Source organism: Sardina pilchardus, chromosome 23 (genome assembly GCF_963854185.1).
Source record: "Sardina pilchardus chromosome 23, fSarPil1.1, whole genome shotgun sequence".
Taxonomy (NCBI): Eukaryota; Metazoa; Chordata; class Actinopteri; order Clupeiformes; family Clupeidae; genus Sardina; species Sardina pilchardus.
In genome coordinates this window covers 29,858,623-29,872,423 of record NC_085016.1, presented here as the reverse complement: position 1 = coordinate 29,872,423, position 13,801 = coordinate 29,858,623, and the positions used below count along the sequence as shown (strand labels likewise).

At 43.0% G+C, this 13,801-nt stretch overlaps 1 protein-coding gene across 1 annotated transcript in view; it reads right to left on the bottom strand.

Moving 5' to 3' along the window:
• The window catches only part of ly75 (lymphocyte antigen 75), a 33,803-nt gene extending 20,365 nt beyond the window's left edge, over positions 1-13,438 (bottom strand). Inside the window, exons 1-11 of the mRNA XM_062527167.1 lie at positions 12,571-13,438; positions 10,524-10,913; positions 8,313-8,501; positions 7,377-7,532; positions 6,739-6,852; positions 6,271-6,408; positions 5,478-5,666; positions 3,040-3,206; positions 2,657-2,758; positions 2,240-2,328; positions 1,428-1,585 (exon numbers count right to left, since the gene is read on the bottom strand). Of these exons, the coding sequence (XP_062383151.1) occupies positions 1,428-1,585; positions 2,240-2,328; positions 2,657-2,758; positions 3,040-3,206; positions 5,478-5,666; positions 6,271-6,408; positions 6,739-6,852; positions 7,377-7,532; positions 8,313-8,501; positions 10,524-10,913; positions 12,571-12,676 (1,798 nt within the window). The 5' untranslated portion in view covers positions 12,677-13,438. The remainder of the gene's footprint in view (positions 1-1,427; positions 1,586-2,239; positions 2,329-2,656; positions 2,759-3,039; positions 3,207-5,477; positions 5,667-6,270; positions 6,409-6,738; positions 6,853-7,376; positions 7,533-8,312; positions 8,502-10,523; positions 10,914-12,570) is intronic.
• Between the last annotated feature and the right edge of the window lie 363 nt (positions 13,439-13,801).

Here is a 13,801-nt window from a genome sequence, read left to right as displayed (position 1 = left end):
AAAAACAAATAATGACATTGAAATAACCAGAGAGGCCACAGCCTGTTATTTGAGGCTCTATTTAAAATACAATAATACAATAATGAATACTGGAGTTTAAATTGGTATAGAAAATATTCACTATGGTACAACTTGTGTGATGCACTTCCCATGCAAGACTAAGATCTAAAAAACACCATATACTGTAGCAGCAAAACATCAGACTGGTCCATAAACCTCTTGGGTGGAATGCAGAGGTTTCCCAGTGAATGAAGCCGAATAGAGACTAGCTCTGTCTGAGAGCACAACAGCAGCAGTTAGTGATACATGTGATGTGATGCAGCAGACCACAGCCTCAACCTTTTACCGGAACCATGAAGTCAGCCTGTAATTAGCACTTGAACCAAAAGTCAAAGCGGCTTAAAGTGAAACCAAGCTACTGTAAATTCAATATGATATGGCTGCAGAGCTGTTTTGAGGCAAATTCTTAAAATGTACGACAACACCAAAGGCCTGTCAAATTAACTAATGCCAACATGAACATAAATGGCAAAAACAAGCACAACACAACCATCAACATCAATAACAATTTCTTTATCATTTATTAAGCCTTTTAAACCAAACCTGCAGTATAAAAAAAACCTCACTAATAATGAATAATAAACTTACCAATAATGCTAGCAATGTATCTGTATCAGTTTGAATGGGCGTACCCATGCATGAATAAGTGTATACATCACAATGCATCAGTGTCGTTACTCAAAATAAGTAATGTATTACACATTACTCATTACTGTAAACAAAATTATTCTTTACTCTCTATGGACAGTCCATTCAGAGTCACATTACTTTTGCATTACTAGTGGTGAGGGACAAAATCGATTCTGTTGAGTATCGCAATATTTTGTGGCACCACAAGTCAAAGAAGTAAATAGCCTAACCCTCGCCAACTTTTCTACGGTACAAGAGAAAGCTTTGAGAGCATCCTGTCCTGTAGCCTGGACATTGACCCGATGCAAGACACCTTTTATGATAGTTATAAATATCACCTGATTGAGGCATTATAATGCTCATTGTTGCTTATTGTTTGTCAGTACGTTTCACGTACATGAAATATGACAGAAGTTGGGTGCTAATGATAGTTAGCTGGATAATTATGAACACATGCCTCTTAAAGTCACAATAGTCATTTTAGCAATGCCTTATTTTAGGTGGCCCGCAACCCAGTGGTTGTTCTGTCTGGCCAGTTGAATAGCCCTAATCTAAAGCCAAGGAGTTCCTCTCAGTGGCAGTGCTAGGAGGCGGCCTGATTACAATAAACCCAACTCTGCAATGTGTGTGTGTGTGTGTGTGTGCGCATGTGTGTGTGTGTGAGTGTGAGTGTGAGTGTGAGTGTGAGTGTGAGTGTGAGTGTGTCAGAGAGAGAGAGGGGGGGGGGGGGGGGATACCTGGTTCTCCCCAGCCCCAGTTGGTGAAGGTGACATTATCTCCGTTGGTCCAGCCGTACTCTCTGTTGCCCTTGATGTCCAGCAGTCCAGTCCAGAAGTAGTGTGTCTTACTGCCCAGCTGCTCCCTCAGGAGTCGGTTAATGAAGACCTGCTCAAACCTGCACACATAGCATCAGATTACATCATGAGCACCCCCCTTCCTGGACTGTGTGTGTGTGTGTGTGTGTGTGTGTGTGTGTGGGACTGTTAAGGGTTTCTGAGCTACCATAGCTAACACCTAATGTTGTTATGTAACTTGAATATGATCAAGTTGTGTCACTCAGGGTAACGAAAGACATAACCTTATAACTTCAAAAGTGAAGCTTGTCTTCCTGAAAATCCATTTAGAACAATATGAAATATGCACTGCAGATCAATCAAGGAATCTAGCATCATCTAGGATGAATACTAGATGGATCTGGCATGAAGGGAGAGAGACATCTGTATCAGTCTATCCATTCCAACATTATGATATTTCAAGAATCTCAGAACTTTCCAGGCTCTCTCAAAGCAACACATTTGAAACCTTCTTCTCCTAACCCAGACACTGATACTTGAGCTCCTCAGAGAAGCAAACATTAGAGCATAGGAGCAGCACTAAGATAAAGCAGATCCATCAGAGTGCATTGAGCTAATGCATTTAGATGGAGCACTTATCTACTAGAGCTGATACACTTGTACATATGCTACTGATAGCGCGTCCAGAAGGGGCATAAGGATTCACCGAATCCCGAATCCCCCCCCCCCCCCCCCCCCCAGGCAGCAGCACTGACCTGTCTGTGATGGTGAGATTGCAGCTGTGCTTGAAAGAAACAGGGGTGGGGTCCACCTTGTAACAGGCATCACCATGCCTTCTCCAGTCCTACAGGTCAAAAGAAACAAGTCCTCTTATATGTTGCCATTTTACAATATTGCAGCTGGATTAACCATGATTTGTTGTCATATCAGAAAGAGTCCGATTGACAAAGAGTCTGTAACAGAGAGGAGAGAGAGAAGAAAATAAAGAATGATAGAAAAAGAGAGAGCATATACAGTATGTGAAACACATACAGTATGCAAGTGTGAGAGAAGAGTGAGTGGCCACAACAGAGTGGCCAAGAGAGGGAGAGTGCAAGAGAAAAAGAAAGAGTCTGAGAGAGATAGAAAGTGAGGAGAAGTAAGGAAGAGCAATTAAGAGTGGAGCGGCTCACCCCCTCACAGCCCTCGTCATGGACACTCTTGTTCACTACACCCTGCTTCACACACAGGTAAGGCATATTCAAGGCACAATCCGACACCATCCAGTCATGGTTCTGGGTAAGACAGAGGAGAGAATCCGTTAACAATACCACTGCCTCAACACACTCACCCATCCCGAAATACCCAACACTGGCCCACTGGCCCCAATGACACACTAATAAATAACTATCAGTTTCTTTTGTGCTTCAAAAATACAAAAGCAGCACCAAGGATAAAAACAAATACCCACATAACAATAGAATGGAAATGCTGACATGCTGAATGATTGGAAAAACATAGGTTTGCATTGCTAGCATTTGGGGGATAGCAACGTCACACACACAAACACACACACCTCGCCAGTGAAGCGCACGCAGATTGGATAGTTGGTGCTTGGCTCAACGCGTGGCTGGTCTTTGGCCCAGTGTGTGTAGCTGACTTCAGAGCCATCCTGCCACGTGAAAACCAAAGGGAACTTATCGCTCGTATTGCCCGTTAAACCGCTCCACATGTCTATGCTCTCTGCAGAAAATACACCCACACACACACACAAAACTGTTACAAGATGAACTAACATGCACCAGAGTGCTTATCTACAATGATAATTACAGAGGAATGATCTGTATATCTGTGTGTGTGTGTGTGTGTGTGTGTGTGTGTGTGTGTGTGTACATATGTGGTGTATTTGTCTTAGTGGCTCCAAGTACCCCATCCCACACAACGGTATACTGTAGGCTCTTTGCACATACGGCTTGTTTGTTTCCTGTGGAGCCAAGTGTGTTTAAATCTGCCGCTATTATTAATGTAATCAGTGTCTACACGGACCCCGTTGAGTGAAGTACCAGGTAAATCAGCACGCTACGATAAAGAAGGATTTATACAAGTAAACATTTTTATTATTGGGCAAACAAGATATTCAGTGTTGAAGTGAAGATGTGAGGAGCAGAAGATAAGAGAAGATGCCGTTACAACACAGTTAACACTCCACCAGAAACAAAGCGGCCGCATTGAGAGCCTTTTGTGCAAAGAGCCCATTGTGTTTGGCAGTGGACCATGAATCTTCTCTCTCAACATGCTTTTAGTTACCCTGTTTTAGAGCTGTTGGAACACATAAACAGGGTACGGTGTGCCATTGCTAATTAACCCTGCAGTAAAGACAGTTGATATGTACTATAGCATGTAGTGAATTAGTAGACCTGTTCCAAGACATCGAAGACACAACATTCATGTCATTATATACATGTAAGTAATTAACTGGTACTTAATAAGTGTATTCCACTGTATCAAAGAGTAACAAGGTTGTAGCAACACAGCTATAATCCTGGGATTAGGCTTGTAAGTGTGTCAAAGTATGACTTTCTTATGCTTGTATATTTCTCGCAGTGAAGAAGAAAGTGCACCTCAGTCTCAACCTCACCTGTTATGCAGTGACCACATATTCTTTGCTCTCTTGGTAACCAGGATTTTCTCAGTCTGCCTCTTTCTATGGCTAGACTGTGGTCACTGAGTCTATACTTGGTCAGGATCTGTCTCTGCTTTATATCTCTAACAGTAAAGACATATTCCTCCAATTGGTATTTGGATTTTATGGAGCGGTAACATTCTAATTTGCTTTGGTTTTTTGTCTCCTTTTGCCAATGTTCCAGATATTTTTCTTTAGATTCTTGAATGATCGAATTGGTTTTCAATTTGAAAGCAGCGCTTGTCTGAAGTTATTAATGTATGTTAGGGATAGATTAGTTAGTCTCAGTACAAGCTGACTCAGAGGACTCTTTTCAGGGTTCAGATCTTGAGTTTTTACTGCATTAAAGTGCAGTGTATCAGTGGGACTTGTTCGGAGATGCATCCAGAATTTGAGGGCTCTTTTTTGCATGCTGATGGCCTATGGGAATATGCCTAGTTCTGCTCTGCATGCATTGGTTGGTGTTTTCTTTTGGGTTTTTAAGATCAATCGGCAGAACTCTGCATGTAGGCTTTCTATAGGATGCTTGTCCCATCTAGTGTAGCTATGCTCACTGAGTGGACCCCATACCTCACTTCCATATAGCGCAATGGGCTGGATTACACAGTCAAATATTTTGCAAATATTTTGCAGGTATGTTCATGTTCCAAAAGTTTCTTTTTATTGCATATAGGGCTCTGCGAGCTTTTTCTTTTAGTGCATTCACTGCCATGCTGAAACTCCCCGATGCAGTCATAATTAAGCCAAGGTAAGTGTACTGCATCGTGTGTTCTAGGGTGGTGCTGCCTAGATTGAAATGGTATTTGTGTTCCTGACACCTGTTTTTTTTTTTGGAGTATCATGATATTGGTCTTTTTTAGGTTTACTGTCAGGGCCCAGTGCTGACAGTAATTCTCTAGCAGGTCCAGGTGTTGCTGTAGCCCCTGTGCAGTGGGGGATATCAGCACCAGGTCATCTGCATAGAGGATGAATTTGATTTCTTTCTCATCTAGAACAAGTCCAGGAGCTGTAGACTGGTCCAACTGCACCACTAACTCGTTCATGTGAATGTTGAATAATGTTGGACTGAGGCTACTACAGCTCTGTCTTACTCCTCTTGTCGCCAATTTTCAGTGTTTTTATTTTCGAAATACATTGTCTTTTGGTATACTTTACCCCCTACACCACTTTGTAAAAGTTTATAATACTGTATAATCCCTTATGCCAAATTGAATCAAATGCTTTTTTGAAGTCAACAAAACAAGCAAATATTTTTCCTTTTTTTGTTTGGTTTACATGTTTAGTTATTAGGGTGTGTAGGGTGTAAATATGGTCCGTAGTGCGGTAATTACCTGAAGATAATTTGACATTGAACATAAACATGTCGTCCAGGCTGTGAATGCTGAGTAAGCTGGCGTTGTTGCTTTTGCAGGACTCCTGGGCCTTGGGTTGGCTCTTGGTCTCCCTGAACAGGCGGAGACAGCGGCTGTCCCATGGGAACCAGCCATCGTCACACTGCGTGGAGTTGTGCACCACCCTCTCTGCACACACAAAACAGACCACACAAGAGGCCAGCTGAAATGCTACACCCAGGGTCCACTCAAACATGGTGCACTGGGCGTACAAAGAAATGCTTCCAATCCAGTTTGTTTGACACAACCAACAATGTCTGCATTCCTACTGGAAACTGATACTCTGTTACACCTGCCTGCATCCACAGAAGGGGACTGATATTTAGTAGATGCTTTTATCCTTCAGCTTATTACCTATCCAGAGTCAACTGATTGTAGCCTAAGGCTGTGAAATAATGGCCGCTAAAATGATGGTGCTGAGTGGAAAAAAGAGTCTCAGAAGAAATATCAGTGGTTAGTAGTAGTGATGGATATTGAATGGGATGGGAATATGTGACTAGCTTTTTGCTTTCTTTTTTGATTATTTTTGATCCGAGCATTTGTAGAACTGTGTTATTTGTTCTTGATATCACAATCATAAAAAAATAATAACAACTTTTTTATTTTAGATTTTCAATTCAATATCAAATAAACAAATGATACACAAACCTGGAAGCCTCATTAATCCTTCTTATTTGTGATAAACTGTGTAAGTGTGTGTGCGTGTGTGTGTGTGTGGGGGGGGGGGTCTCACCTGTAGGTTGGGGCTCAGGGATGCTGAGCTTCTTGCAGATGTACGGCAGCTTTTTCTCACACATAGCATTCTCAAAGGTCGTCCCTGAGGTCAACACACCACAGTCCAGCTCACCCAGGCCAATCACGGTGGGCATGTCTGCTCAGCAACACACACACACACACACACACACACACACACACACACACACACACACACACACACACACACACACACACACACACACACACACACACACACACACACACACACACACACACACACACACACACACACACACACACACACACACACACACACACAAGAAAGCATTCAAGTAGCTGACTTGTTATTCAACAAAATCACAGATACACACAGTGTACCACAGTGCCCCTACTGACAACAATATGGTCTTTGTTGTTTTGATAATGTGTCACGCTAAAGCAAGATGGCCATGAGCTCACCAAGAGCACATGCTGATAGACCCACCTGATGCCCAATTTACCACATGCAGTGGCGATCTGTCAGACCACTGCCACCCCTCCGCCCAGTCCATTTGGTTCAGTCCGATCCAGAGCTTATCAGGTAGGTTCATTGCCTCCACTTGGAATACAACAAAGAGGAAATGGGGTGATCAGGAAGATTAGATCGTTTTTTTCAAAAGCCTCAACACAAATTCATTTCAATAGTGGTCATTTGAGAGGACATGGCTGAATCTCCACATACTCACTTTACTATTGGTCTAATTTTGGCTACAGTACTAATATAATTTTCAGGCTAAATATATCAAGCAATGCAGCAGATGTTCCCAACAACCAACCCATTTCTCTTTAGTTAATTCAATAACATAATAGTGGCGCTTTGTTTTCTGAGCTAATCTGCATACCACTATGTTTCCTGTGCTTGCAAAACTGCATGCAAAGGCGCAAAGCAAAACCACGTTGTGGCCTTTTGATGCTGCTGTTGGAAGTGGGACCTGCTCTGATGATTTGCATCAGAGTTTGTGAGTCTGAATTATACATATGTGGGAGTATATCTGTTGAACCATACACATGTTTACATGTATTTGCGCACCTACCTGTGTGTGTGTGTGTGTGTGTGTGTGTGAGCAAGGGAGTGACACTCACAGGCTTTCAGCTCGGCTGCACTGGACACACTCAGCAGGTCTCCTCCCTGACTCCGGCACGAGTCCCTCGCTTGGTACCAGGTGACCGCTGCCGTGGCTACTGTCTGGTAGCAGTGTCCGTTGGTACCGTTCTCCCACAGAGTGTGGCAGCCGTCCACTATCAGGGCACACACACACACACACACACACACACACACACACACACACAGTCAGAGCCCATAACACACCCGGCCTGCACGTACTGTATGTGCAGTGAGTGAATCTGTGTGAATGATTGTGTGTGTGTCTTGCTGCCGCTTTGTTGCTAGAGTGAGGGAGGCGGCTGAGTAAAATCATATCGGAGAAATGCATCCTACACTGAGCAGACAGCACTTCCCTTCCCTGAGTCAAAGAGAGATCAGGCGTCGCCTCCAACTTTCCATAAGCATTCCCTGCTCTTCTTCTCCCTCCACCCCTTCCCTCCCGTCCTGTCCGACCTAAGGCATTGTGGCGACACCCTCCTCCTCCTCAGGAATGCTATCAGCTTGAAGCGCTTGGGCTGGTGTGTGAGGCCGTGTCGTCTAGCTTTAGAGGTTTTATTACATTGTGCTGTGATCAAAGTCCTGGAGCTCTGTTGTAAACATAGAGTGCCTCAGTGGATAAGCCACCTCTTGGCAAAATTGACACCGCATTCCAAAACAAAGGGGGTAAAAAACACATACACAGCATATCACGCCAACACACAGCAACTCACACACACACACACACACACACACACGCACACATGTGTGTGCATCTATTCATGATTGCATGACATGTGTGTACCTCTGTGTCTATGTTTCAGGATTATTTATGCATAGTGAGGGTGAGAGAGACCAGAGGTGAAAACAACCCACTTGTGGAGAGAAAATGAGACGACATCAGTGATCAAAAGGGAAAGTGAAAGCGCTCCACTCACCGCGCTGCAGGCAGAAGCCCCACCTTCTTTGCTGGTCATAGTTCATAGTGGGGGAACACCAGTTCATACCCTCTGGAAGGTTCTCTTGGCCAGGTTGGCCAGGGAGACAGCCATGGTGCCAGGTACGGTTATAGAGGAACGGAAAGACACAGGGAGCTCCCAAAGCATTGCCATCCCTGGTGTGTATTGCTGACGGGGAGAATAGAGATTGACAGACAAACAGAGTGAGAATATTAGAAGTGACGAGGAGATTCTTGCTATGTGATGAACGAAATGATTTACTGTAGTGCTGTTGGTGGCATTTACCTTAGAAACTGCAAACCTACATTATTCATCACTATGCACTATCTACAGTAGACATATACACATAATATTATGCTCCATAGTACTGAATCAAATCACAATAAGGCCTTGTTGTTGCTCTGTTGAAACTGCCAGAGAGGAATGCAATCCGACCATCTAGAAAGCCAGGATGCCCTTATGGCATCATGATGGAATTTGGTGGTAACACTGTCTCCCTCAGTCCCTGCTAGGCATCATAAACATCCAGTGTGCCATGCCAAACTCAACACTTGAAGGACCAGAAACCCAACCCTTCCAGGCTGCTGTCAAAACTAGTGCAAAGCACCCAGACTGAGCCCGTCAGCAGACAAATGAGGACAAACAAGCCACCTCCCCCCCTCCCGGGAGAGGCGTAGTCAACCCTTATGTGTTGAGGATCAAGTGAAATGGAGACTGTATTTACTGTGAACAATGCATTCAATAGACAGGAACTAAATATGGGTCTACTGTTGTCATGAAAAACATCATTAACATGTACACACTTATATGAAATCTCCATGTCACATACACACGTCAATGCTGGTGAAATGAGGACCAAAGCAACCTGGTTTTGGAGCTAAAATACTGTAAGTCTCCTGAAAAAAAGCATCATCAAAGAGCCGGAGGAGAAGTAGGTTTGTAAGACACCAAGGCACTCTACATGGTAAGGCTCTGCTGCAGACAATGCAGAGCTAGGAGCTACTTTTTATGGCAAATATAGCATCTACTGAAATGCTGGATATCAATGAAATACCGACAACCAACGGGGAAAATATCAGAAACTGTCAATTGGAATTTGTGTAGACGATTACAGTAAAAAAACAAAAGCTTGTCTAACTTAATTATTTTCAAAAAAGACAGGACAGTTCCTCTTATGCCTTACACCCGATTGTGGGTCTTCTTTCTACCACCAGAGTGACTAACCAAAGTGGCAGTCACAAGGGAGGGTGAAACGAAAGTGATATAGCATGAGCTCAACACTGCAAGTCTTAGGGACTTTTGGCGGGTCAACAATGAACACTACCAACACTTAAACAGGGCAACAAACAAAACCAGACGGAACTAGATAATCAAGTCTGGTCTCCGAGAATCACATGAAGGTGGCGGAAATACCCAACGGCCAACTTCAGCGCTTGTTAAACAGGAAACATTTATCACGTTTCCAACCAGCATGAGTGCAGATGAACTAAGGTCACATTAGTCCACTGGCTTGCCAGGGAGCATATCTCATACAGCATATCTCAACTCCTGTGCCCACTGAGCTCAGGGTCAGAAAGAAATGGGCTAATCAAGTCAAAACATGACGCTATGAGGCAAGGTCTCCATTTACGGGTCATACAGCAAGAAAAGCAGACCTAAAAATAATACATCTTCAGAAAAGCGTGTGTGTGTGTATGTGCACAATACTAAATGTCAAAACACTCCATCGGGTTTAATGTTCTGGAAGAAATTACTATTTCACTACTTCATTCCATTATTATTCCCATTCACCTGTTTTTTGGGCCAGCTGTTGCTCCTAGTGCTTAAGAGATAACACCATTCCAACTCCAAAACATTCAGCCAGAACTGTTGTATCCTGCTCACAAAGACGGCGTCACTAGCTACTGTCGCTTTTCCGCCATATTGAATATACCAAACTCAGACCCAAGACTCCATTGTGAGGATGCACAATAAATGTGGTGCCCTTTCACCTTTGTGGCACGCTGCAACTAGCAAAAAAATTGTTTTGGATGTGCATTAATGCACATAACTTTTGACCCATATACATTCTAGCTGTGTGTTTAACTTTACGCTTCAGAGTGTTTGCGGAAACATGTGAATGTGTGTGTGTCTGTGAAAGAGAGAAAGAGAATGCGAATGTGAGTGATGGTGTGTGTGTGTGTGCCTTACTCTTATATGGCTGTTGGCAGATGTTGTCCTCTGAGCCCCCTCGGCTCCAGCCATCTGTGGGCTTCCGCTTGGCAATCACGAGCGTTGTCTTGCCGTCACGGGTCAGGCCCATCTCGTAGTTGGTGTAAACAGCCCGGCCCACACACAGCCACTTGAGCATGGTGCCTGCCGAGTCACAGTCAGACAGCACCAGTGCCTTCTTGCCCACCTCCAGGCCCAGGCACCGGGATGAGCCCACATGGAAGAGTCGGTGGCCAGAACCCCACTTCCACAACCTTGTGCCTGGTGGGTCGGTGGTGCTGCAGTTGGCCAGAGCGAGGGACTGGGTATCTGTACCCGCCACCAGGCACTGAGAAGTATTCACATGTTGGATAGTGAAAGCATCATCACCTATGGATGAGGCAAATCTGGTTAGGCTGCAGGCCAGGGTGATCAGGTGCAAAGTTACTAGAGGAAGTGAAAGTAACTGAGGAAAACAAGTATGAGCTCAGAGGTATGAACAGCAACTGAAGTGACCATGTCAGACAGAGGAGTGGTACAGTATGTCAACAATTAAATATTATATAAAACCTCCAATGCCAGACACACACACAACTTAGAGCTTAATGTTGACAGTCTCGACTTGACAGGCCTCATAGATGATAATAGTGCTGTACCAGGAAATATGAATCAGAGGTCATTTTTGCTATGCTTTAATATGTAAATATGAGTAGCCTAGTTCAAACGTTTTCACTGGTGTGAAAGACATTCTTTGAAAAGTGCTACAACAGACTCCGGACACTTTCGGAGTGTAGCCTAGTGTTCTTGCTATTGTTGACACTGGCTGCAACGGCTGTGAGGATTTTTCCAATCCAGACGTATTTCGTCAGCAGCACAAGTGTGTAACATGGAAGGACTTCTTTTAGAATGTTATATCAGTGACTAGATAATACGAATTTGTGAACCAGAAAGCAAGAGAATCAATTTCCATAATGTAGGAAATAGGCCAGTAGGCTATCCCTGACATGTGTAGAGGATATTCGAAACAATACCAGCATGCCTCTTTTTCCAGATAAAACATGAAATGTGTTCAACTTATCGCTAGAACTACATTCTGCAAATAAAATGAATCAGGAGGCAGAGCTAATGAAAATAAGCATTCACGAGCCCCATCATGGTTTTTTTTTTTTTTTTTTTAAAGATTAGTGTTGAGCAATATCGTAGGTATTTAAGAACTGTTGGAACGACCCATTCAAAAAACACAAGGTAACCAAACTGCACAAAAACAGGAGCTGAGTTTAGCCGCTTCTTCCGACCATAACGCACATTGTAAATAGACACATGGCAGCTTTTGATTCATGGTTCCGCAGAGGAGCCGATCTAGATTTGTTTAAAATGAACATAATAGTTGACTTCACTCTTGTTAGTTAGTCTGAGACTGAGACACCGAGACACAGGTTACAAGGTTTAAAATGATTTTAGACACGTTCAGAAGCTTGCAGGGGAACTCCACAATAATAGTCGTCACCACATTTCGACTTATGGAGACAGGGACGCACACACAGACGCACATAATGCGAGAGATTGGCAGGCCTATTTACCCTTTCATTTTTCAACAAAAATAAGAACTACTACTCAACATTAATAGATCTAATTCAACATAATTCACAACTTTTCTATTACTGTTGCTAAGTGTTTGTGGTTCACTAGCTACATGTTGTAATCGTTAACGAGCAGTAACACCGACGGCCGTATCGGTAGCCTTTCAAACACGGAACATTTGAGGGCAACCACAATAGTCCAGACATGACAATGTTCGACAACAACAAACGAATTATTACACTGATCATATTGGCTACGATTACATTTCTTCATTTCCACGTGTCTACGTTTACAATTGAGTAGGCTATGGTCGAGTACTAAAACGTGGTTAAATACGGTTTTGCGCAAAACAAAACAACGTGGTATCTACATTTTCGCAATGGCAAACGTTTCCTGGTTGTTTAAATTCGATCCATCATGAGGACTTAAATAAAAGAAAATTTAAGAAGTCAACCGTTTGACTTACCTGAATTCCCACTTGGTGCACAATATCCAAAATAACTACTCCTAAGTCCACCCAGAAACGCAGCTAGTATCACAGTGAAGTGTTTAGCTTGTATGTTCCAACTCATAATTGAGAGAATTGAGAAGTTGCAGTCCAGCTACACATTTAATCCAAGTATACCAAAACCGATCCACTTTGATGACCTGTCATCGGAAATTTAAACGACGTGTAAGTTGTTGGCACTTTGATAACCCATTTGTTGTTGGTTTTACTGCTCTTGAAAGTGCGAGCATACGATTCGTCAGCTGTCAGAGACGTAGTGTCACTGATCACGCCCAAATTTCAGAAAATATGGTTTACCGAGCCTCAAATATGTATTACACAGTTCTGCTTTAGTTGGATAACAAGTGATGTTTCACTCTCCCAGTTTCATGGGCTGCAACTGCTGTTCCCTCAATATGTCAATATTAGTGCATTAATGGACGACACCCCCGTCGCACTTCCACCTAGTTACGCCGAAGGCTACGAATGCTGGGACAAAAATAGGCAGCCAAACAACATAGGCTAACGCAGTGCATCGGATTTTTTTTTTTTATTATTTCAGATCAAATCAATACCATTCTCCAGCGTTGAGGAACCTCGTTTGAACTAGTCGTGTTGACACTATCATTTCTACAGGGAAATATGCTGATTCGTGGTGAGAATGGGTGACGAGCCAACAGTTAAATTGGGCGGGGCGCACAGAAAACACAAGCCCAAGCCTTCGGTATAGACCACATTATAAGCAGTGTTGGGGAGTAACGCATTACATGTAATTGAGTTACGTAATTTAATTACAAAATAAATGTAACAGTAATATATTACAGTTACTGTAGAAAAAAATGTAATTCAATTACAGGTACTTTTGAAATTTTTCAAAATTACAATTTGAATTATATCTCAATATTGTCAGCAAAACTTTGCAAAGAATATTGTATGTAAAAAAAACTGTTTCCCTCCACAGCCATAGTTTGATACGGGACCTTCTGATAGGCTCTATCACGTCTACAGCACCATCAGCGTAGGCCTACATGCCTGCCTGTAAACGTGTTATGATTATCATTATATTATCCTCACAAAAAATGTGATGCTAATTCATGTATTGAATGCCCTTGCTGCCTTGTGGGCTTGTACAGAACTGCTCGGCAGCCTGTAGACCAAGGCCGAAATCTTCGCATGGATTTGGGCACTATATATATCATTCAAAAATCAG